Below are 24227 nucleotides of genomic sequence, written 5' to 3'. Positions count from 1 at the left end.
GAGTAGGTCAAAATATTGAAGATAATTTTCACAAGTATTCCGTAACAGTGTAAAATTTCCCAAAGTGACAGTATATCGAGCTGAATTTCACATGTACTGCTTGCCACCCCATTGCAAGAATCAACCGGCAGCTTAAGGAGCTAAAACAAAAAGCCCACCGCATAGCAATAGCATTGTGTTGCCACGATAAATCAACTGAAAGTGGGACTTGCTCTTCTCAGTGAGAGAAGTTCCAGCCTCAAGAGCTGCCAAATAATGTGATTGGTGACGACCTCTAGCAGTGCCCATGACTCCAGAAGTGAATAGTAGATGTGGCTGGAAGCGGCCTCATGAAGAATTTCAATGCATCTCAAAGGCAGGTGAATCCCAAGCTTTTGGGGCAAGGAGGAACCAGGCAGCCTGGAGGGACTGGCAAGGAGGGAAAATGAGGGGATTGGGAAGCTGGTTTTGGAGGAAGGAAGGAACAACAGACGTCCCCAATTCTGTGTCTCACTTTCCTTCCAGCCTTTCCAAATTTTATTTCCATAAGTGGACTCCCCACTCCCACCTGCCTGACCATGCCAACCATTTTATTCTGTGGGCAGTATGAAATACAGGTCAATTGCTGTGGTAACAAAATCAATTGCCCATTAATTATTTTTCTTAAAAGATGGCAAATGGCTGCCAATTTCAGTGCCTGCCCATCCACTATTATGGGAACACTGGGTGGACGGGAAAGTGTAGCGTTTGCCACCTCTCTTGTTTTACGTTCGCCACCATGAGAACATAAGAACATAAGAAATAGGAGCAGGAGTAGGCCATCTAGCCCTTCGAGCCTGTCCCGCCATTCAATAAGATCATGGCTGATCTGTCGTGGCTCAGTTCCACATTCCCGCCCTCTCCCCATAACCCCTAATCCCCTCGCTTATCAAAAACCCATCAACCCACGTCTTAAAAATATTTAGCGAGGCAGCCTCCACCACCTCAACGGGCAGAGAATTCCAGAGATTCACCACCCTCTGAGTGAAGAAGTTCCTCCTCAACTCCGTTCTAAACCGCCCCCCCTTTATCTTGAGGCTGTGCCCCCTAGTCCTACTATCCTTTCTGAGCGGGAAGAGTCTCTCCACCTCTATCCTATCCATCCCATTCATCATCTTATATGTCTCAATGAGATCTCCCCTCATTCTTCTAAACTCTAATGAGTACAAGCCTAGTTTATTCAGCCTCTCCTCATAGCTCAACCCCCTTAACTCCGGTATCAGCCTAGTAACCTCCTCTATACTCCCTCCAAGGCTAAAATATCCTTGCGTAAGTACGGCGACCAAAACTGCACACAGTACTCCAGCTGCGGCCTCACCAATGCCCTATACAGCTGCAGCAAGACCTCCCTACTTTTATATTCAATCCCCCTCGCGATGAAGGCCAGCATCCCATTCACCTTCCTGACCACCTGCTGCACCTGCAAGCTGGGTTTTTGCGACTCATGCACAAGGACCCCGAGGTCCCTCTGCACCGTCGCCTGCTGCAGTTTTTCGCCACAAAAGTAATAATCCTTCCTACCATTATTCCTACCAAAGTGGACCACCTCGCACTTGCCAACATTAAGTTCCATTTGCCAGTTCCTGGCCCATTCGCCCAGCCTATCTAGATCCTTCTGCAGACTCTCCACACCCTCTGCGCAATTTGCCGTTCCACCAATCTTGGTGTCATCAGCAAATTTCGACACCATACACTCGGTTCCCTCCTCCAGATCATCTATATAAATGGTAAATAGCTGAGGCCCCAGCACTGACCCCTGGGGCACTCACCCCCCCCTCCCCCAACACATACATATACACACACACTCTCTCCCTTCTCCCCTGTGCTGAAATACACCTGGCAGAGGAGGCCATTAATCCACACATGAAGTCAGTGGTTGCTTCAAACTCATTAACATTGAAGAAAAGCAGGTTCAGTTTCTCATTGCACTGCTTGATAACATTCCTAACACAAAAATCAAACAAAATATATTTTATTCATTAGTAATTGTATTATAAAATACGCTAATGTCTGAATATAAGCTTAACAATGATTGATTCCTGGTGATGGAAAGTATAAAAAAATACACCTGATTTTTTTTTTAAATTCTTTCAATGGCTTTGGGTGTCACTGCAAGCTCGCATTTGTTGCCCAACCCTGATTTTCCTTGAACTGAGTGACTTGCTAGCCCATTTTAGTTAAGTCAACCATATTGCTATGGGTCCAAAGTTAAAGTTTATTTATCAGTCGCAAGTAACATTGCAATGAAAAGTCACTGTGAAATTCCCCTAGCCACCACAATCCGGCGCCTGTTTGGGTCAATGCACCTAACTAGCACATCTTGCAGATCGTGGGTGGAAACCAGAGCACGCAGACACAGAGAGAGTGTGCAAACTCCACACAGACAGTTACCCAAGCCAGAAATCGAACCCAGTTCCCTGGTGCTGTGATGCAGCAGTGCTAACCACTGTGCTACCATGCCACCCTTAGCATCACATGCAGGCCAGATCATGTAAGGACAGCAGACTTCTTTCCCTAGTTTTAGGTCCTTTAGCAGGTGCAGCAGGTGGTCAGGAAGGCGAATGGGATGCTGGCCTTCATAGCGAGGGGGATTGAATATAAAAGTAGGGAGGTCTTGCTGCAGCTGTATAGGGCATTGGTGAGGCCGCAACTGGAGTACTGTGTGCATTTTTGGGCGCCGCACCTGCGCAAAGATATTTTGGCCTTGGAGGGAGTGCAGAGGAGGTTTACTAGGCTGATACCGGAGTTGAGGGGGTTGAGCTATGAGGAGAGGCTGAATAAACTGGGCTTGTACTCGTTAGAGTTTAGAAGAATGAGGGGAGATCTCATTGAGACGTATAAGATGATGAATGGGATGGATAGGATAGAGGTGGAAAGACTCTTCCCGCTCAAAAAAGACAATAGGACTAGGGGGCACAGCCTCAAGATAAAAGGGGAGCGGTTTAGAACGGAGTTGAGGAGGAACTTCTTCACTCAAAGGGTGGTGAATCTCTGGAATTCTCTGCCCGTTGAAGTGGTGGAGGCTGCCTCGCTAAATATTTTTAAGATGCGGGTTGATGGGTTTTTGATAGGAGAGGGGATTAAGGGTTATGGGGAGAGGGCGGGAAAGTGGAACTGAGCAGCGACAGATCAGCCATGATCTTATTGAATGGCGGGGCAGGCTCGAAGGGCTGGATGGCCTACTCCTGCTCCTATTTCTTATGTCCTTATGTTCTTATGAACAAAATGGATTTTTAATGACGATAGTTTCATGATTAACATCTGAGATTAACTTTCAATCCCTGATTTTATTAATTGAATTTAAATTCCATCAGTTATTGTAGTGCGATTTGAACCTAACCCCCCCGCCCCGGGGCATTAGCATGGCTCTCTGGATTTCCCATCCAGTGATAGGACCACTGTACCACCATCTTGCCGCATTTATTATCCTAAACGAATGTTAGAGAATAGTTACCAAAAGAGAAAATGCTGGAAAATCTCAGCAGGTCTGGCAGCGTCTGTAAGGAGAGAAAAGAGCTGACATTTTGAGTCCAGATGACCCTTACTCAAAAAGAATAGTTAATGTGCTGAACTGAAACTCTTGAGCAAATTTTGGTTATTTCTTATTGTAAATAATGTGCCTGAACTCTGAGTTGTTGAGACTTGCTTTTATTGTCAATCTTACTCCAAGATAACTCCAAGTTGAGTTAATTGACCATAAAGTAATGCTGTTGTCGAAACTGGAAATGTGGCAGTTAGCTTTCTATCCCTTTGCCCTCTGCCATAGTTGACACAATTCTGATATTTGCCTTAAATACTCTGTACAGATTAGTTCAGGAAACCTGGAAATAATCAATGTGCACGACTTGCTGATGCCATGGTCAAGGTAAAGGAGCTGGGACATACAGCGTGCTGGGACGGGATAGTGTAAATTTGGCATGAGATAGGATGTGCTATCACGGCAGTGCTTATATTTTATCCCACGGCGTAATTCAAAAATTACACACAGCATAAATAGATTAGATTTTATTCTAAGAAATCCAAGCGTATCGATTGAAAGCAAATTTACCTTTTTTAATACAAAATTGTACTTGATTGTTCTATTGAATTCAGGAATTCTGTAAAACTGAGTGAATATGCATGGTTTGCTGAATGTCCCAACACATTGTGTAAGCATTTATCGAAAGTTAGCTACTGAGCAAAAAAATACTCTGAATATGCATTAGTGCTCAAACCTGCTTTTATTCCCTGGTGTATTCTGAAATTTATCAGTGCATGTAAGTCTACGGTTGTCACCTCAAGAACTGATAATGAAAGTATCATAATCATTGATAGAAGAATGATGAAGATCAGCTAACCGTTCATAGTTAAGCTGCTTATACCTTCATCTGGGTTTTAGTCTTATTTCATCTTACACAGCATAATTTAAAAAGTATCATGCAGTGTACAAAAATTTATAACCAAAGTCAGTTTTGTTGTATGAAAAAATGTCACATTAATGTAACCATTTGCATGGCTTGGCTCAGAGGGTAACACTCTCCTCCCTGGACCATGGTCATGGGTTTAAACTTTCTCAACGGATTGAGTACAAGATCAAAGTTGCTACTCCAATGCCATTCTGAGCATATCCTGCAGTGTTGTGGGGATTGGCCTTTGTATTTCATGTCTGCCTATTTCTGTGTTTCAGGTGAGCATTAAAGATCCCATGACACTATTCAAAAAAGGACCTTGAGAGTTTTTCCAGTTTTCTTTCAAATTTCATCCTGACCAATAATTCGCTGGTCATCCATCTGATTGCTGTTTTGTGGCATCCCGCTATGTGCAAATAGTTGCCATTTTTCTTAATGTAGCAGAAGCCACTGCACTTGGTGGTAGCTTCCGATGTGTAAAGTGCTTTAAGATGTTGTTCTATCCTAAAGGTGTTTAAATACAAATTGTCGAGTTAATGAAACTGAAGGAACTTTTGATTTTCAAGTGTTTGAGTATTTGTATTATGGTCCTAATGCTTAATATGTAGATCATATTGTTAACTATAATTCAAAGCCTTCAGTAACTAGCAAAATGTCAAATCTTCAGGGGACTACTTAACAAATGAGACTCATCATATCTTTTTTCCTCTAGATTGATGCTTCCAGTTGTGATACAGAACTGCTTTCCTTGCTGCTGAACAATAAATTAGTGGCAGACTGTGTATCTACTGTTTTCTACCCCTGCCTTATAAAACATCTTCTGGCAAGTCGTGAGGAAGAACAGTGCAGTGTTGACAAGATAGCAGAACAATTACATCAAGCAGGCTGCAGTGCAGAGGGAGGTTCTTTACTGATGTATCATAAGGCAACACATCCATCATTAAGTACATTTAGTACTGCATTAGGTGTTACAAAGAGATGGTTATGAAAGGATTGTGCTTCAATTGCAAAGTTGCAGGAAAAGATCAAAGCATGGACTTCCTGCCCTACTCATCGTCAAAGGGATGGTGGAGTGAAGTAAGGTGACTGCAATTGCAACCTGGAAATACTTGTGCTTCTGCAGTTCAGTCCATAATATAAATGTGGTTGTGTCAGCGACTTCCCCCGTGTGCATTACTGAAAATTAGAATTCAAAAATTCTTCAATTAATAACAAAAATGAACAATACTGATGTTAAAAACAAGTTCTGCCCCAGAAGAAATGGATTTCAGCACACTTGTCATTGTGAAATAGTGTATTAAAATTTTCAAATAAACTTGCAATTTTAAACTTGTGGAATGATTTCATGATTCCTCTGTTCTATTTCCTCCTCACACATCATTGGTCTGCCTCCTGAATCAAAATTGTTGCTGTATATACTAATCCATTCTCATTTTTTATCAGCATAGGCAGTGCACTGAAGCAGCCTGTTCAGTTTTTACTCAGCATAAACACAGCTCTTAAGTGATGTTTACTTTTTTCAATTCTTGGATTTTGCTACAGAGATGAAAGGAGGAGGGAGAGATTTTCAGCTCCCATTTTCAGTGGACAGAATCAGTGGTAGGAGTGAAAAATCCTGTGGGAGACCCAAAACATAGTTCACACTGGCAGAATCTCCCGTAACAACTGTCCCTATGATGTAACAGCGGCCCTACACCTGATAATCCATTCACAGCATGAGGGTGAGACAATGTGAATCACAACAGGTCCCCCTCAGCATACACCTGGCATGCAGAACCCACCAAAGGAGTTCAGGTGAGCACATTATTCAGGGAGGGTGAGAAAGTCACGCACAGGCACTGCTCGCCTAGCTGAGCAGCTGGGGGAGAATGTTGTTGGGGAGCGGGGGAGGTTGGCGATGTTCCTTGGGGAGGGAGGAGAGGGCTGTTATATTGTTCTATGTTTAATGTTGTATCGGGCATCCTTTAGAACGGCCGATCAATTTTTGAAAACCAAAATTGCTAGTTGTGCTGGCTCAACCAGAGTTTGCCCCGCCAGTGATACATCATGGGATCACCTCTTCCATTTTTCCAACTATGAGCTGAACATTACGACGATGAAAATCACCAGAACGCCGTTTTTTCCATCTGCTGCCATACTCTGCCAAATAAAAAGGAAAAATTCCACCCTGAAGTTTCTCCTTAGTCATTTCTTGTCAAGGGGCGCTAATAAGGGATACTAGATTGACATCCTTTGACTCCAGCTTTCTTGGATGCTAAATATTGCTACAGTAACCCCCATGAAATTCCATGGGATTGGAATGCCCTGCCTGCTGCAGTTGTAAATGCACCTAGTTTGGGGGCATTTAAGAGGTCTGTGGACAGGTTTATGGACGAAAAGGGATTGGTTTAGGTTAGTGGGTCATTGTTTTTTTTTTAAACTGGTCGGCGCAACATCGTGGGCCGAAGGGCCTGTTCTGCGCTGTAATGTTCTATGTTCTATGAAAGGTTTCAGACATTGCAAAGATTGTTATAGCCTCCTTGATGCCCCTTGTCTGAATTTTCATCCTTGAGGAAGCAATAGTTGGGAAGATTTCAAGCTCAGCCCACCTGTCTTAGAGATGCTATCTGTAAAGACAGGTTGTTTCTTCTCACAGGGTGTGTGTGTGATTGGAGTTGGGCCAGTCAACCCAGGAAGAGGTTTTGAAGCCACGGAGGCTACTAGATGCCAAGGTGAGGTATTGCCATCCATGGTTCTGTAGGATTTTGTTTCAGTTACAATAAAAACACAAAGGCCCTTAAACCTTCACACCCTCTCACCATCTCCACACTCTCCATAGCCCATCCTCATGCCCCCATGCCAGGCTATGCTGCCCTCTGTCCCCCATAATGAGAATGAAACATACATATGGTATACATAATAAGGCTTGACTGAGAGCCAGACATCCAATAATCTTGTTGAAACAGCTGCTAACCAGAGAAAACTGTTTTTCTTGACAGCTCTGACTCTCAGATCTCTGCTGTTAAGTTCACACTGTTTATTTTCACAAAGCTGATTACTTTCAAGGATTTGTGGTTTCTGTTATCAATGTTTTAAGAGGTTTGGTTGATTGACACACTTATTGACTTGCAGTAAAGCAACTTTTTTAAATGTATGGCATACGGAATGAATGAATGATTTTTTAAAGTTTTTTACACATCCTACTGTCACTCCCAGGTTCATTTGTTCTTTACAATGCATGGTTGGGTCAGTGGGCATAGGAGTGTCTAGAGTTGCAATAGGAGGCATGAGGGGCCAAGGGGATTGAATGGAGTGCCAAAGCCTGGTATGAGGAATGGGGGTGGGTGGCATGCCAAAGTTTGCATAAGTTGTATGAGGAGGACATTTGGAACTCACCTTGAAAAAGGTCTCTTCGTAAAGACAAAAGTTCATTTACCAGATCCAAGGAGACCAATTATAGGCAAAGATAACTAGCTTCACACAGGGAAGGTTCGGGCAAAAGCAAATTGTGATTGAATAACTAGAATAATGGAGGAATCCCAAAGTTAGAACTATCTGCTAAAAACCCTGAAAGTGGACTGTGTACTTCCCATGTTGATATGAGCAACCTCTGAGAAGAACCATGGATGGCAATACCTCACCTTGGCATCTAGTAGCCTCCGTGGCTTCAAAACCTCTTCCTGGGTTGACTGGCCCAACTCCAATCCACACACACACCCTGTAAGAAGAAACAACCTGCCTTTACAGATAGCATCTCTAAGACAGGTGGGCTGAGCTTGAAATCTTCCCTCTGAGAGGCAATGAACCACGACTCTTTAAAAATCTGGCCCGACTTGATGAAAATTGCAGAGGGGCAAGACATGTCTATCACTGCAATTGAGCCAATTGCACTTATTTCTTTTGCAGCGGGACTAGTTTGGCATTCGGTAGCTTTTCACTGCTGAGTGTGAGCTATTGACAGGAAATAGCCCAGACGCTATAGAAAATCAGACAGTTTGGGAATGGGATCAGTAATTCCAGCATCAGGACACACCATGTTTGAAGGGCTCCCAAATTATCAGTGAACATTCAGTCCTTGATGTCTAAATCCAGTGCCATTTACCAGGCTCATGGCTCATACCAACATGGGAAGTACACAGTCCAATTTCAGGGTTTTTAGCAGATAATTCTAACTTTGGGATTCCTCCATCATTCTAGTTATTCAATCACAATTTGCTTTTGCCCGAACCTTCCCTGTGTGAAGCTAGTTATCTTTGCCTATAATTGGTCTCCTTGGATCTGGTAAATGAATCAGAGAGGGTCCATCTACTGTAGGTTTAAGCGATCAAATGTCCATGTCTCAACAGAATTGTTACTTAGAACACATCAATAAATTTTGCATTAATTTTGCATATTAAATAATAATATGCTTACTTTTCATTGCATAATTAATTTTCACACAGAAAAGAAAATACCTGTGGTACATGGGGTCTTTGTAACACAGAACATGTGGTTAGAAGACTGAGAATTCTTGGCCTATTGTATATAAACAGTATTATGATAACTTATCTCTCTCCTCTTCATTAATTATAACCAAATAGACTCAGTTTTCCCCTACAGTCTCCCTTCTCTATCCCCACCACCAAACTACATTATTCCATCCTGCATTATAATAGATTCTTTGATCAATACTAAACACACCTCATTTTCATTCTTCCTTATCTTTCCTGAATACTTTGTAGCCAGGAATATTAACTTATGTTTCCCTTTATCACCTTCATTATTTTCTTGGATTTCTCTTTGTGTCTCTGCTCTCCTTTTTGTTGTGTTTTACAATCGTGCCCAATAGTGTCATGTTTCTCCTTGCTGAATTTGTTTAGCCACCTCTTGAATTCACACTTAAATTGTTTTTTTGATCCATTCAAGGTTACAGCAGGTTAGTCCAGAATTGTTGGTTCTGGAAATGTGTTCTTCATGCTTAACATGATACTTTTTAAGGTGTTCCAGAAATCTGCCAAGGTTGCTGAACAACCTTCCATAATGCAATGCTCTGTGTGAAATCCTAAAAGAGAGCTTCCCATCCTTGATATTGAATATTACAATCCTGTGGACATAAGGTAAAGAAGTATGTGTTATGTTCTACAGATTTGATCAACACTAATTTGGATGAATGGTTTGACATCTCATTTGGGAGAGGAAATATTTTCTGTGGAACAGTACAATGGTGTTTTACCAAGGGTGAGAATGTGCCAATCCAAGACTAGGTTATTAGGATTATATGATTGAAATTGAATTAAAGCAGGGCTATTTGAGCCTATATTGTAGCTATATTGACTTCTGGTGATCCTTTTACTCCTGGGTTGTTATATCAATTCATAAAGCCCAGATAGACCTATAATTGGTTCCAAATTGAGATCTTAATTTGCTGGTAGACATACTAATGCTTTCCTATTCCAGTCTATGTGAATGGGCAAATTCAAGTTTCTTTCATAGAAAGTTCCGATCTAGGTGGCCTAAATCTAATCAGGATACACCATGTTTGAAGGGCTCCCAAATTATCAGTGAACATTCAGTCCTTGATGTCTAAATCCAGTGCCATTTACTAGTACTCATTCACCACCAACATGGGAAGTACACAGTCCAATTTCAGGGTTTTTACTAGAGATATTCTAACTTTGGGATTCCTCCATTATTCTAGTTATTTAATCACAATTTGCATTTGCCTGAACCTTCCCCGTGTGAAGCTAGTTAGCTTTGCCTATAATTGGTCTCCTTGGAGCTGGTAAATGAATCAGAGAAGGTCCATCTACTGTAAGTTTAAGAGATCAGATGTCCACGTCTCAACAGAATTGCTACTTAGAACACATCAATAAATTTTGCATTAAGCGAAACAATAATATGCTTATGTTTCATTTCATAATTAATTTTCACACAGAAAATACCTGTGGTACATGGGGTCTTTGTAACACAGGACATGTGGTTAGAAGAATGAGAATCCCTGGCCTTTTGTATATAGCCAGTATTACGATAACTTATCTCCTCTTCGTTAACTATAACTAAATAGACTCAGTTTCCCCTACAGTCTCCCCTCTCTATCTATGGCGGGGATAGAGAGGGGAGACCGTAGGGGAAACTGAGTCTATTTGGTTATAATTAGTGAGGAGGAGATAAGTTATCATAATACTGGTTATATACAATAGGCCAGGGATTCTCAGTCTTCTAACCACATGTCCTGTGTTACAAAGACTCCATGTACCACGGGTATTTTCTGTGTGAAAATTAGTCAGTGAGTTGCAAGACATCATGGGGGAGCATTCTTAATTTGTTTGAAATCCTAACTGGGTAGTCTTTGGGATTAGCATGTTAATTTACCTAGAGACCAGAAATTGCTTCCCCTGCCACTACATCTGTCAGTATTGATTAAATTTTAAAGATGGTCAAACCACCCCCCTCCCATGTTCTGTATTAATTCTAGAGAGCAGAATTACAGCTATCGATTGTTGTTTATTTTCTCACTTGCAAAGAATCCACAGTAAACCAGTGGCCAAAAAAGGATTGCATTTTATATTGTTCCCAGCTCACAGGCAGGAAGCTCAGGGGACAGGTTTAAGGGTCATTACACCCGCTCTGTGGCTGTTTCTGGGCACCTCAATCAGGTCCAGATTGGTAGCATATGCAGTGCTGGCACCAGGAATAATCCTCATAAATTTATTAAGCATTAGTCACTGGACCGCAAAGCTGCAAATGGTCAGGTCCAAAGCAGCAGTAACTTGTCAGCTGGTGTTAAAACTCCATTTCAGGGACCCTTCCTCCTCTAATTTGTAATACTTTGACGTGTGTGGCGAATGTAGAAAGTAAACGAAAAATAGATGAACACTAACTTGGTGTGATTATTTTCATTGTTCAAATGGAATCCTTCACACTTCACAATTTTATCCAAGCTCCTTTGCCAATTGTTAAATCAGTCAGGCTAAGGGGAATCACAGATAGCTACAGCAGTCTAGGTCAAAATAAACTGATGCAATGGTACAGAGGAAGTTGTGACTTCTTATTGTATGTTTAGTGCCCATTCGGAAGGGATCCATTCTACAGTATGTGAAGAATGTTTCTATTCAACAAAGGGTGAACGACATGCATTTTGATACATAAGTTCAAAAATGGAAATATTTCTGCCCATTTAATCATTTTTTGCACATGATTTATATACAGAGTACCTTCACCCAACCAAGAAACACATTTCTGTAGTGACAGGTCCCCGAAGAAAACATCGAGCTCCCCAGACTGTCAATGCTGATACTGATTCCTAGAATATTAATCATTCTGTGTGACAACTGAAATGGGTAGTTCAAAGATGTTCTTTAGAAATATGTTTAACCGTCACCCTAATAGCAAATGTGGTAAGTATCTGGCTTTGAACACAGAAGTACCCGATTGCCTAATGTTTTAGATAACTCACATTATTGGAGTGCTAACTGTTCACAAGCTCTTTCATTAGATAGATAGAAAACTGAAATGAGCAACCTTGCTACTTTGGTGTTTATCATAGAACTTCGTTGATGCCAGCAGTAATCTACAGCTTGCACCAACTTGCCAGTAGGTTTAACAGGGTAATCAATGCTCATAGTATAAGAAAATGGGAGCTGTCAGCACTGGCAAGTTGAACAGGGAACAGATATTATTTCCTACAAGAGAAGTGAACAAAGGAACAGAAGTAGTACTATGGGACTAAGCCACAGCTGTCTTTTCCAATTCTATGTATTAAGACATTCCTAAAAGTTATTTTAACCCAGCTAATGTTTTATTGTGTTATGTATTTTCATTATGTTCATTGGTTGCAGCTGTTAGTGCATAAACCAGGGAACTGAAGCACGTTTAATCAAAATGCCATCTCAAGCAAGCCACGTCTTTCCTACTTTCAGGGTCTTTTTAATACAATCATAACATTCAGTCTTGTAAGCAAAACTATCAGGTTCTTTTGCAATGGCAGCAGAAACTCATTGTGAGGAGGACCGCATCACTGTTGATTCATCAGAATGCCATCCTGTCAAAAACTATTAAGAGTAAGTGATGAGATTTTATAATGTGTATCAATCTGTTATTCATTTTCTGCACATTTGTATGTTTTTGTAATTATAATATTTGGAGGAGAGAAATAATAACATGCTGAATCAGAGCCACAATGTAGCCACTCCTCTTGCACACTAATTAGAATTGTTAAGTAATGGGTACACTTTACAAACGTAGCTAATGGGAATTATTAATCACCCCATTCCATATATCAGAATTTCTTAATTGGATGCATAGTACTTGTTTATTTCAACACACTGCCATTGTGGAACAGGTCAATCTTTGATTATCAATGAGATTTTATTGCAAAGACTCAAGTGATGGAAATCTAGTTCCTAGACAGTTCTTGGTTGAGATTGAACAACCCTTGCTCTTCTCCCCTATAAGATATATTAAGCTGTTCCATTTAAATATAAATTCATTATTGGAAAGACAGTGGGGGGCTCCAGCTTTCGGAGACAGTGAGGGCTCAGGGAAGTGGAAACAATGGGGGCTCTGTGAGGTGCCATAGACCTGAATGTTGTCTGGGTCTTCCTGCTTATGGACCCAGACTGCTTCGGTATCTGAGAAGTTGCAAATGATCTGAACATTTGTACAATCATCAGCGAACATCCCCATATCTGACACTGTAATGGAACGAAGATCACCGATGAAGCAGCTGAATATGGCTGGGCCTAGGATACCACGCTGAGGAATTTCTGCAGTGATGTCCAGGGTTTTCCCACCCGTTTTTGGGTGAATTTAGTGAAATGAATTTTCGGCACGTTGTGCAACACGGAGGCCATGATTCGTGCCAGTGAATTCTCCTGCTCGAGGGGCTAGCATCGAACTGTTCAGGGGGCAATGGACATGCGCTATTCTGCAGGAGATTGGTTGACATGCCCTGTCCTCCCCCCACCGCCGCAGACATCGCCCACCTCCCAACGGTTGGCTCCAACCTCTGCTGGCCAGCCGTAATCCCCAATGCCCACCCCAGGCGTCTGATCGCCAGTCCCGCATCAGCCCCGCCCCCTGAGGCAGAGTTCACCTTCCCTCCCCTCCTCTCTCCCACCCACCCCCACCCCTGGTTTAGCTCTGCCTCCATCTGCCCCTCCTGGTGAGGCCTGCTCAGTCCGCACCCCTTGAAACTGTCCAGTGCCTGGTGGACACTGACAGGATTCTTGGTGGGCGCTGCCAAAGTGCCTGACTGGCACTGCCCCAGGACCCCAGTCCTGTTCCTCCAGGGGGCCTCAGTGGCCTCCAGTCCCACCAGCGAGGCCATCAGGGATCATCCCACTGGTGGGAATCTTCATCGGTGAGGTCAGAAATGACTGAGTCCAGACAATTGCGTCCCGGGCTCGCTAAATAGATTTAAATGACCTCATGAAGATTGCAATCAGCCTTGTGCCTGTCAGATAAAATGGCCCGGGAAGATTGCACCTGGCTGGATGCCAGCATGATTCCCGTTTTTGGCTTCTTGCTTAAATTTTCCAGCTAGTGCTATGTTACTCAACCAGCATAGCAGGGCAGGAAAATCAGGCCCAAAATGTCAAGTCATATTTCTCTCTCCAAAGATGCAGTCAGACCTGCAGAGTATGTCGAACACTTTTTTTTTGCTTTTTTTCACCCAGTTAGTGATAAAAAGCAATTGAGTGCACAAACCGGAAGCCCTTCTTATACACAAGGGAAAGCTTTTATTTATTATGCTAAAAATTGTAAAAGCCAATCAATGGAGGGTGCTATGCACCATAATATGATTTAAGCCTATTTATGAGACCAGTGACTCTAATACATTCGGGACAAAATCCCCTGAAATGACTGCTGCTGAAACAAGTGTGCTGGCATGAGATATTCACTCTGTTCGCTTCTGCCAGAATGAGATAATATTCACCACTAAGACTGTTTCAGGGGTCATTAGCTTCATTTGTGGAAAGTGCCTTTCTGAGAATTAAGTACTTTGGACACCATTACTGTAATTACCATAGGTGCTGTGCATGTTTAACTTTATACACATGAATGATATTACACTTTATTATAGTCTTAATAAATACAGCTTATTACTAATCTTTCTTCAATAATCTTTGACGGTTTCAAATTTTTATAGTTTTCTTTCCTCTTTATATTGTCTAGGAGCATTCTAAGATATAGACATTGAATCGGTTCAGAGTTCTTCATGGAAAAAATGTTTTATTTCTGCTAGCTAAATAACTTTATTTTGCATCTAAAATGGTTGAATGATGTATTTTTTTTAATTAGCACTGCAGGACTCTCCCATTATATAAAAATAAATACAAATCTACCTGCTCTACCAAAAGCAACAGTTACAGGGTAGATTGCTTTTCTCTTTCTTAAACAGAACATGAACATATTTTTGGAATTGTGGAACATGTAATGTCACAGGAAGCCTCCTGCCGTCTTGCATTCGAGCAGTTTCTTTGAAAAGTCTGTACGTGGGAAAGTGATATCTGAGTATTTTTAAAATGTTATCATCTGCCTGAAGTAACTTCCTTTTCAAAAGGCTAGAAATGCAAACATTATTTTGTAAATGTATTCCACTCTGTTAGACAATTTCTCAGTATTTTACCACAGGTTATTCATTAGCCATGGATATCTAAGGAAATAAAGGAGGATATCAAATTGAAAGAAACGGCATACAAAGTGGCAAAGATTAGTGAGAAACTAAAGGACTGGGAAATCTCTAAAAGTCAACAGAAAGCCACAAAAAAAATAAAGTAAGATGGATTATGAGAATAAACTAGCACAGAATATAAAAAGATAGCTTTTTAAAAGCTTTTAAAAATGTTTTTTTTTTCTACCTTTTTATCTGAGTTTTTCTTTTAGTTAAATCAGTAAACCAGAAGTAGGCTGCAGGATGGCCTGGAAAGTTTTTTTTATTTAAAAGTTACTTACCTGGGAGGATCAACCTCATTGTTCGACCGGAGCAAAGCAGAGAGGGAGTGATTCATGTCAGGAGTGCTGAAGGTAAGAGATTGTTTTTTTTTCTACCTTACATTTTATTGGAGTTTTTTTTCAGTTAAATCAGTAAACCGGAAGTAGGTTGAGGGGTGGCCTGAGAAGGTTCCTGTACCATAACCCTAACCCCTCCTCTAATCTAAAAAAGACTCAGGCGAGAGCAGGTAAAAAAAAAAGGAGTCAGAACAAGGGAGGCAGTGAGTGGAACATGAGACTGCGCAGGCTGAGTAAGGTGCGGAAGGTTTAAAAAGCAGGCCGCTCTATCCGACAGGCAGCGGAGTGAGAGGGAGCAGAGTGGGACGGCTTTGGCGTGAACAGGTAGAGGCGACAGTAGGTTCCAGTAAGTTTTTTCTGTTTCTTCAGAGTAGAAAGAATGCCAGGCAGGATGTTGGAATGCTCCTTTTGCAGGATGTGGGAAGTCAGGGAGACCTCTGGTCCTGACAACAACATCTGCAGGAGGTGCATCCAGCTGCAGCTCCTAACAGCTAGTGAACTGGGGCGGGAGCTGGATGGCCTCCAGATCATTCAGGAGAATGAGGAGTTTATAGATAGTAGCTTCAGGGAGGTAGTTACGCTAAAGGCACAGAGCACAGGTAATAATTGGGTTACCGTCAGGTGATGTAGGGGGAAAGGGCAGGCACAGCAGGGTTCCCCTGTGGCCATTCCTCTCCACAACAGATATACCGATTTGGATACTGTTATGGGGGACGACTTACCTGGGACAAGCTGCGGCAGCCAGATCTCTGGCATTGAATCTGGTTCTGCAGTGCAGAAGGGAGGGTGGAAGAAGAGGAGAGTGGTAGTCATAGGGGACTCAATGGCCAGAGGTACAGACAAGAGTTTCTGTGGTCGTGACAGAGACTCTCGGATGGTTTGTTACCTCCCGGGTGCCAGGGTCAGGGATGTCTCTGATTGCGTGCACAGCATTCTGAAGGGGGAGGGTGATCAGCCAGATGTCATGGTACGCATTGGTACCAATGACATAGGAAGGAAGAGTGAGGAAGTCCTGAAGAGTGAGTACAGAGAGCTTGATAGGAAGTTAAAAATCTCAGGATTGCTACCTGTGCCACGTGCCAGTGAGGGTAAGAGTAGGAAGCTTGGGCGGGTGAACACATGGCTGAGGAACTGGTGTAGGGGGCAGTGTTTCAGATTTCTAGATCACTGGGACCTCTTCTGGAGCAGTTGGGACATGTAAAAGAGAGACAGGTTACACCTTAACTACAAAGGGGGCAATATACTTGCAGGGAGGTTTGCTAGTGTTATTGGGGAGGGTTTAAAATGGATTTGCAGGGGGGTGGGAACTAGAGTGCCAGAGCAGATAGTGGAGCAGGGCTGAAAATAAATGATATTAATAGTTTATGCAAAATCACAAACAGAAGGGTTGTGTGTGGTGGTAATAATCTTCTGAGGTGTGTCTATTTCAATGCCAGGAGTATTGTGGGGAAGGCAAACGAGTTGAGGGTGTGGATTGACACATGGAATTATGACATTATAGCCATTAGTGAAACTTGGCTACAGGAGGGCCAGGACTGGCAGCTCAATGTTCCAGGGTTCCAATGTTTCAGACGTGTTAGAGGCAGAGGGTTGAAGGGTGGGGAGGGGGGTGGCATGGCATTGCTAGTCAGGGAAAATGTTACAGCAGTGCTCAGGCAGGACAGATTAGAGGGCTTGTCTACCAAGGCCATATGGATGGAGCTGAGAAACAGGAATGGTATGACTACATTAATGGGATTGTATTATAGACCACCCAATAGTCAGTGAGAACACAACATTAAGTTGTGTTAGGGGATTTTAATTTTCCTCATATAGATTGGGACTCCCATACTGTTAAAGGTCTAGATGGTTTGGAGTTTGCAAAACGTGTTCAGGAAAATTTTCTAAATCAATTTATAGAGGTACCAACTAGAGAGGATGCAATATTAGATCTCCTATTAGGAAATGAGTTAGGACAATTTTGACGGAAGTGTGTGTAAGGGAACACTTTGGTTCCAGTGATGATAATGCCATTAGTTTCAACTTGATCATGGATAAAGATAGATCTGGTCCTCAGGTCGTGGTTCTAAACTGGAAAAAGGCCAAATTTGAAGTAATGAGAAAGGATCTAAAGAGCATGGATTGGGACAGACTGTTGTCTGGAAAGTGGGAGGCCTTCAAAGGAGAAATTTTGAGAGTGCAGAGTTTGTATGTTCCTGTCAGGATTAAAGGCAAAGTAAATAAGAATAAGGAACCTTGGTTCTCGAGGGATATTGGAACTCTGATAAAGAAGAAGAGAGAGGTGTATGACATGTATAGGCAACAGGGAACAAATAAGATACTTGAGGAGTATAAAAAGTGCAAGAAACTACTTAAGAAAGAAATCAGGAGGGCTAAAAGAAGACATGAGGTTGCTTTAGATAATCCTAAGAGCTTCTACAGGTATATTAAGAGCAAAGGAATAGTAAGGGATAAAATTGGTCCTCTTGAAGATCAGAGTGGTCAGCTATGTATGGAACCAAAAGAAATGGGGGAGATATTAAATGGGTTTTTTGCATCCGTATTTACTAAGGAAACTGGCATGGAGTCTATGGAAATAAGGCAAACAAGTAGGGAGGTCATGGAACCTATGCAGATTAAAGGGGAGGAGGTGCTTGCTGCCTTGAGGCAAATCAGAGTAGATTAATCCCCAGGACAGAACAGGGCATTCCCTCGGACCTTGAAGGAGACTAGTGTTGAAATTGCAGGGGCCCTGGCAGATATATTTAAAATGTTGATATCCATGGGTGAGGTGCCGGATGATTGGAGGATAGTTCATGTTGTTCCGTTGTTTAGAAAAGGCTCAAAAAGTAATCCAGGAAATTATAGGCCGGTAAGTTTGACGTCAGTAGTAGGTAAATTATTGTTCAGAGTACTAAGAGATAGGATCTATAAATACTTGGATAGACAGGGACTTATTAGGGAGAGTCAACATGGCTTTGTGCATGGTAGGTCATGTTTAACCAATCTATTAGAGTTTTTCGAGGAGGTTACCAGGAAAGTGGACGAAGGGAAGGCAGTGGATGTTGACTACATGGACTTCAGTAAGGTCTTTGACAAGGTCCCACATGGGAGGTTAGTTAGGAAGGTTCAGTCGCTAGGTATATATGGAGAGGTGGTAAATTGGATTAGACATTGGCTCAATGGAAGAAGCCAGAGAGTGGCAGTGGAGGATTGCTTCTCTGAGTGGAGGCCTGTGACTGGTGGTGTGCCTGATCTGGATGATGATAATGTGGTAAATTGGAACAGCAAATTTGCTGATAATACAAAGATTGGAGGTGTAGTGGACAGTGAGGAAGGTTCTCAAAGCTTGAAGAGGAATTTGGACCAGCTAGAAAAATGGGCTGAAAAATGGCAGATGGAGTTTAATGCAGACAAGCGTTGGATATTGCACTTTGGAAGGACAAACCAAGGTAGAACATACAAGATAAATGATAGGACACTGAAGAATGCAGTAGAACAGAGGGATCTAGCCCTGAAATTCCCTGAAAGTGGCGTCACAGGTAGATAGGTTGTAAAGGGTGCTTTTGGTACATTGGCCTTTATAAATCAAAGTATTGAGTATAAGAGTTGGAATGTTATGATGAGGTTGTATAAGACATTGGTGAGGCCGAATTTAGAGTATTGTGTGCAGTTTTGGTCACCTAATTATAGGAAGGATACTAATAAGGTTGAAAGAGTACAGAGGAGGTTTACAAGGATGTTGCCGGGACTTAAGAAACTGAGTTTCAGAGGAAGGTTGAAAAGAACTTAGAACACTACAGCACAAAGAGGCCCTTCGGCCCACAAGTTGCGCCGATCACATCCATACCTACCAAGCCATAGAACTATCTGTAACTCCCAATCCCATTAAATAGGTTATGACTATTCTCTGGAGCGTAGAAGAATAAGGGGAGATTTTATAGAAGTGTATAAAATTATGATGGGTACAGATAGAATGAATGCAAGCAGGCTTTTTCCACTGAGGCTAGGGGAGAAAAAAAACTAGAAGACATGGGTTAAGGGTGAAGGGGGAAAAGTTTAAAGGGAATATGGGGGGCGGGGGGGCTTCTTCACACAGAGAGTGGTGGGAGTGTGGAATGAGCTGCTAGATGAAATGGTGAAAACGGGCTCACTTTTAACATTTAAGAAAAACTTGGACAGGTACATGGATGACAGGGGTGTGGAGGAATATGGTCCAGGTGCAGGTCAGTGGGACCAGGCAGAAAGATGGTTTGACTCAGCCAAGAAGGGCCAAAAGGCCTGTTTCTGTGCAGTAATGTTCTATGGTTCTATAGCAATCGTTTCTACAAATATATAAAACAAAAAAGAATGGCTAAAGTAAACATTGATCCTTTAGAGGATGAGAAGGGGGATGTAATAACTGGAAATGAGGAAATGACTGAGGCATTGAACAGGTATTTTGTGTCAGTTTTCACAGTGGAAGACACAAACAACATGCCAATAACTGATGGCAAGAAGGCTATGGCAGGTGAGGACCTAGAAACTAGCATTATCAAGAAAGAGAGAGTGTTGAGCAAACTCATGAGACTAAAGTTAGACAAGTCTCCTGGTCCTGAATGCACCCCTGAGTACTAAAAGAGATGGTGAGGGAAATAGCAAATGCATTAGTGGTAATTTATCAAAATTCACTGGACTCTGGGGTGGTTCCCAGAAAACATCATTGGAAAACAGCAAATGTGACATCACACCTAAAAATAGGAGGTAGACAAAAGGTGGGTAACTATAGGTCAGTTAGCTTAACTCCTGTAGTAGGGAAAATGCTTGAATATATCATCAAGGAACAAATAGCAAGACATCTGGATATAAATTGTCCCATTGGTAGGATGGAGCATGGGTTCATGAAGAGCAGGTCATGTTTGACTAATTTGGTGGAATTCTTTGAGAACATTATGTGCTCAGTGGACAATAGGGAACCTGTGGATGTGGTGTATTTGGATTTCCAGAAGACATTTGACAAGGTACTGCACCAAAAGCTGCTGCATAAGATAAAGGTGCACGGTGTTACGGGTAATGTATTAGCATGGATAGAAGATTGGGTTAACTAACAGAAAGCAAAGAGTGGGGGTAAAAGGGGATTTTTTTGGTTGGTGATCAGTGACTAGTGGTGTGCCTCAGGGGTCAGTGTTGGGACTGCAATTATTTACAATTTACATAGATGATTTGGAGTTGGGGACCAAGTGTAGTGTGTCAAATTTGGCAGATGACACTAAGATGAGTGGCAGAGCAAAGTGTGCAGAGGAACTGAAAGTCTGCAAAGGGACATAGACAGTCTAAGTAAGTGGGCAAGGGCCTGGCAGATGGAGTACAACATTGGCAAATGTGAGATCATCCATTTTGGTAGGAATAATAGCAAAATGGTTTATTATTTAAACTGGTAAAAAAATTGCAGTAAAGGGACCTGTGTGTCCTTGAAAATAAATCACAAAAGTTGGTTTGCACGTGCAGCAGGCAATGAAGAAGGCAAATGGAATTTTGCTCTTCATTGCTAGAGGGATGGAGTTTAAAAACAGCCAGGTTATTTTGCAGCTGTGTAAGGTGCTGGTGAGGTAACACAAGGAAAAATAGAAACATAGAACAGTACAGCACAGTACAGGCCCTTTGGCCCTCAAGGTTGTGCCGAGCTTTGTCCAATCCCAAGATCGAGCTATCCCACTCCCTATCATTCTGGTGTGCTCCATGTGCCTATCCAATAACCACTTGAAAGTTCCTAAAGCGTCCAACTCCACTATCAGCAGGCAGTGCATTCCATACCCCAATCACTCTCTGAGTGAAGAATCTACCTTGGACATCTATCCTATATGTCCCACCATGAACACCTGGAGGACTGTGTACAGTTTTGATCTCCTTTACTTGAGAAAGGATATACTGGCACTGGAGGGGGTATAGAGGAGATTCATAAAGTTGATTCTGGAGTTGAGAGGGTTGACGAACAAGGATAGACTGAGTAGCCTGGGACTATACTCATTGGAATTCAGAAGAATGAGGGGGTAAAATTAAAACTAGGGGACATGGCCTCAAAATAAGGGGGAGCAGATTTAGGACTGAGTTGAGGAGAAACTTCTTCATACAAAAGGTTGTGAATCTGTGGAATTCATTGCTCAGTGAAGCAGTTGAGGCTACCTCATTGAATGTTTTTAAGGCAAGGACAGATAAATTATTGAACAGTAAATGAATTAAAGGTTATTGGGCATGTAAGTGGAGCTGAGTCCACAAAATGATCAGCCATGATCTTATTGAATGGCAGAGCTGGCTTGAGGAGCCAGATGGCCTACTCCTGCTCCTAGTTCTTACATTCTTATTATTTATAAGCATTAAATTCAGAGACATGCTTTATAAAACAGGCTTTTAAGACATTGCAGGCATCTGCATTTAATCAAAATAAGTAAAACCACATTTGGTTGCTCTAATCATCAAGGATTATTTATGTTTTCCAATATTTTCAGAATAGAATACAATGTTACATTCAAAGTATAATGTTCTTCTGACTTAATGTATATGGTCAGTTTCGCTTGAGGAATTGAACAGCACTGTTGGATCACTCTATGTACACCCCTGGGATTAGTGTGATTCTGGCCAATGAGCATGAAGCAAAGTAATTTTGTGCCATTTCAGTCCAGTGTATTGTAGGTCAGTCCATCAATCTCAGTCCAGCCCACCATCATCGTTCACCAATTAAAACTTGCCTTATTGAGAACAATTACTATCTAGAAATCAAATTCAAAGAGCTCATAAAAGTGTTCACTTTGAGAAATGGAATATGGTTACTGCAGCAGTGTAATTTTTAGCAGAAGTCGCACAGAAGCGGGAACATTGATTACATTTTCTGCTCTTCCCGTTCTGGCCCTATTGAGACCAATTGCAGAATACTTGGTCTGTTAATAAGACCAAGGATTGAAACTAGCACCTTACAGGGCTGAATGACTAAATTTCATACCTGGTGTTGAACTTGTCAGCTGAACAACAAGGGGAAATCATAATAATAAAGAGAATAAAGGAATACATATATTCCATGTGATCCTATGTAATGATTATGAAGAGAGGCTGTTATCAAGTGGTGAAAGGGAAAAACTGCATTTGTATGAGACTCATGCTGTGATAAAAAAGTGCTTGCTGCAATAGGAAACAAAATCCCATTTCGCAGCAGTCATCCCTCACCTCTAAACATAGTTACACAAGCAAATGGAAATGTTTCAGATGTGCAGAACTACTACTGATGTTGTGTATTATTATGAGAAGTCTATGTTTCATGTGTAGATTCTGCCAGTATTTATCACTTGGGAAATGTTTTTCATTTTCATTCAGTTGATTCATGATGGCAACACATTGCAGTTGTAGTGCACACACCAAAAACAAGTATAATGCTCTAGAGAAGTTCAAGCAGGAGGATGGTTGGCTGATGGAGATGATCCTGATACTTGCATCAAAAGATACTAGAAATAATTCAAATATAAAGCCTTATGGTGATATCATATTGTCAGTGCTATTTATTATAATGATACATTTTCTCTGAAGGCAAAGCAACAGGAATAAAGTGTCTGACGTTTAAGATGTCATTTTAACAAAGCTGTAACTTTGATTTTATATGATATCCATTTAAAAATGCTTTATAGCACCTGTTAGAACTGCCATTTAATTTTTTTTTCCTTTGGTCTATTTCCAAGGATCCTGATTAGTCTTTTTTTCTCTCTCAGTAAATATTAGAAATGTGAAGTTTTATCCCAAAGACTTGGTAACATTTTTGAAATCGCTTTTAATAAAACTGACATTTGAATTACTCAGTCAGTATAATCAATGGGCTAAATTATAAATGAATGAAATTCTGTGATACATTCAACCAAGCATCAGTGAGAATCAACAAATCCTTTTGAGATAGAATGAAATTTGTATATATTCTGCCAATGGCATTCAGTGACCACGGTTAATAGCTTTCAAAACCAGGTAGGTTGGAAGCTTTGTTGGCTTTAAAACCCTCCTGCAATCGATGTAAGAAGATGAGCAGTAAGTATAAAGGGCAATGCTTTCAAAGTGAAACACACACTGGATATGACCCCAACCAGCCCTGCACCAACTTTAATAAGATTCACAGATAGGTAATGGTAAGGTATGATAAAAATAATGATGTACCACTGACCCTAGTCAGTCATGTGTTGGACTCGAGAAAGAGAGAAAGGCGAGAATCATGCCTTAGAGCTTTGTGTCTCTGTAATCTGTTTAGATAAAGTACTAATAAAGAAGTGTTATGCAGCTTCCAGACTGTGTCTACAGTCTGTCTAAGAACCAAGACCCGAGCCCAGAGTCTAAGACAGAAGGACCCAGAATATGGTGGCAGCGTTGGAGATATCAATGTAAAAAGACATACTGGTCTTAAGAAACCTTTGAAAGCAGCCCTAAGACATTTTGGTGGTAAAAGGGACCAAAAGAGAAAATGCTGGAAAATCTCAGCAGGTCTGGCAGCATCTGTAAGGAGAGAAAGGAGCTGATGTTTCGAGTCCAGATGAACTTGGACGCACTGAAGAGAGACAATGATAATCATATCTGAGAGCAGATGAGCTAATTCATTATCGCATAGTTGTGAGTGATGAGAAATCCTCCAACTTTCTGCAGACCAAAATGATATTACTTTGGATCAAGCTGTCCAGTGTGTGAGGCAGGCTCAGCTTAGAGCATTTAATTGGGCTATAAATTGTGGTTATTCTGAAGTTTCACATGACTCCATAGATTGTGTAAACTAATGGGCAGTGGTCCCACCCATGTGAAAGCTGAAAGGATGGGAAACGCCACACAGGCAGCCATTGTGGTGTAAAAACCAGCGCAGATACAAATAGTTCC

The 24227-nt window shown here is 41.6% G+C and overlaps 1 protein-coding gene across 1 annotated transcript in view; it reads left to right on the top strand.

Moving 5' to 3' along the window:
• nbas (NBAS subunit of NRZ tethering complex) overlaps positions 1 to 5744 on the top strand; it is a 240443-nt gene extending 234699 nt beyond the window's left edge. Inside the window, exon 52 of the mRNA XM_080192176.1 lies at positions 5119 to 5744. Coding sequence (XP_080048302.1) covers positions 5119 to 5394 — 276 coding nt within the window. The 3' untranslated portion in view covers positions 5395 to 5744. The remainder of the gene's footprint in view (positions 1 to 5118) is intronic.
• The last annotated feature ends 18483 nt before the right edge of the window (positions 5745 to 24227 follow it).

This window comes from Carcharhinus amblyrhynchos, chromosome 7 (assembly GCF_965287045.1).
Source record: "Carcharhinus amblyrhynchos chromosome 7, sCarAmb.v2.hapA, whole genome shotgun sequence".
Lineage (NCBI taxonomy): Eukaryota > Metazoa > Chordata > Chondrichthyes > Carcharhiniformes > Carcharhinidae > Carcharhinus > Carcharhinus amblyrhynchos.
This window is presented reverse-complemented; position numbering and strand designations above follow the sequence as displayed.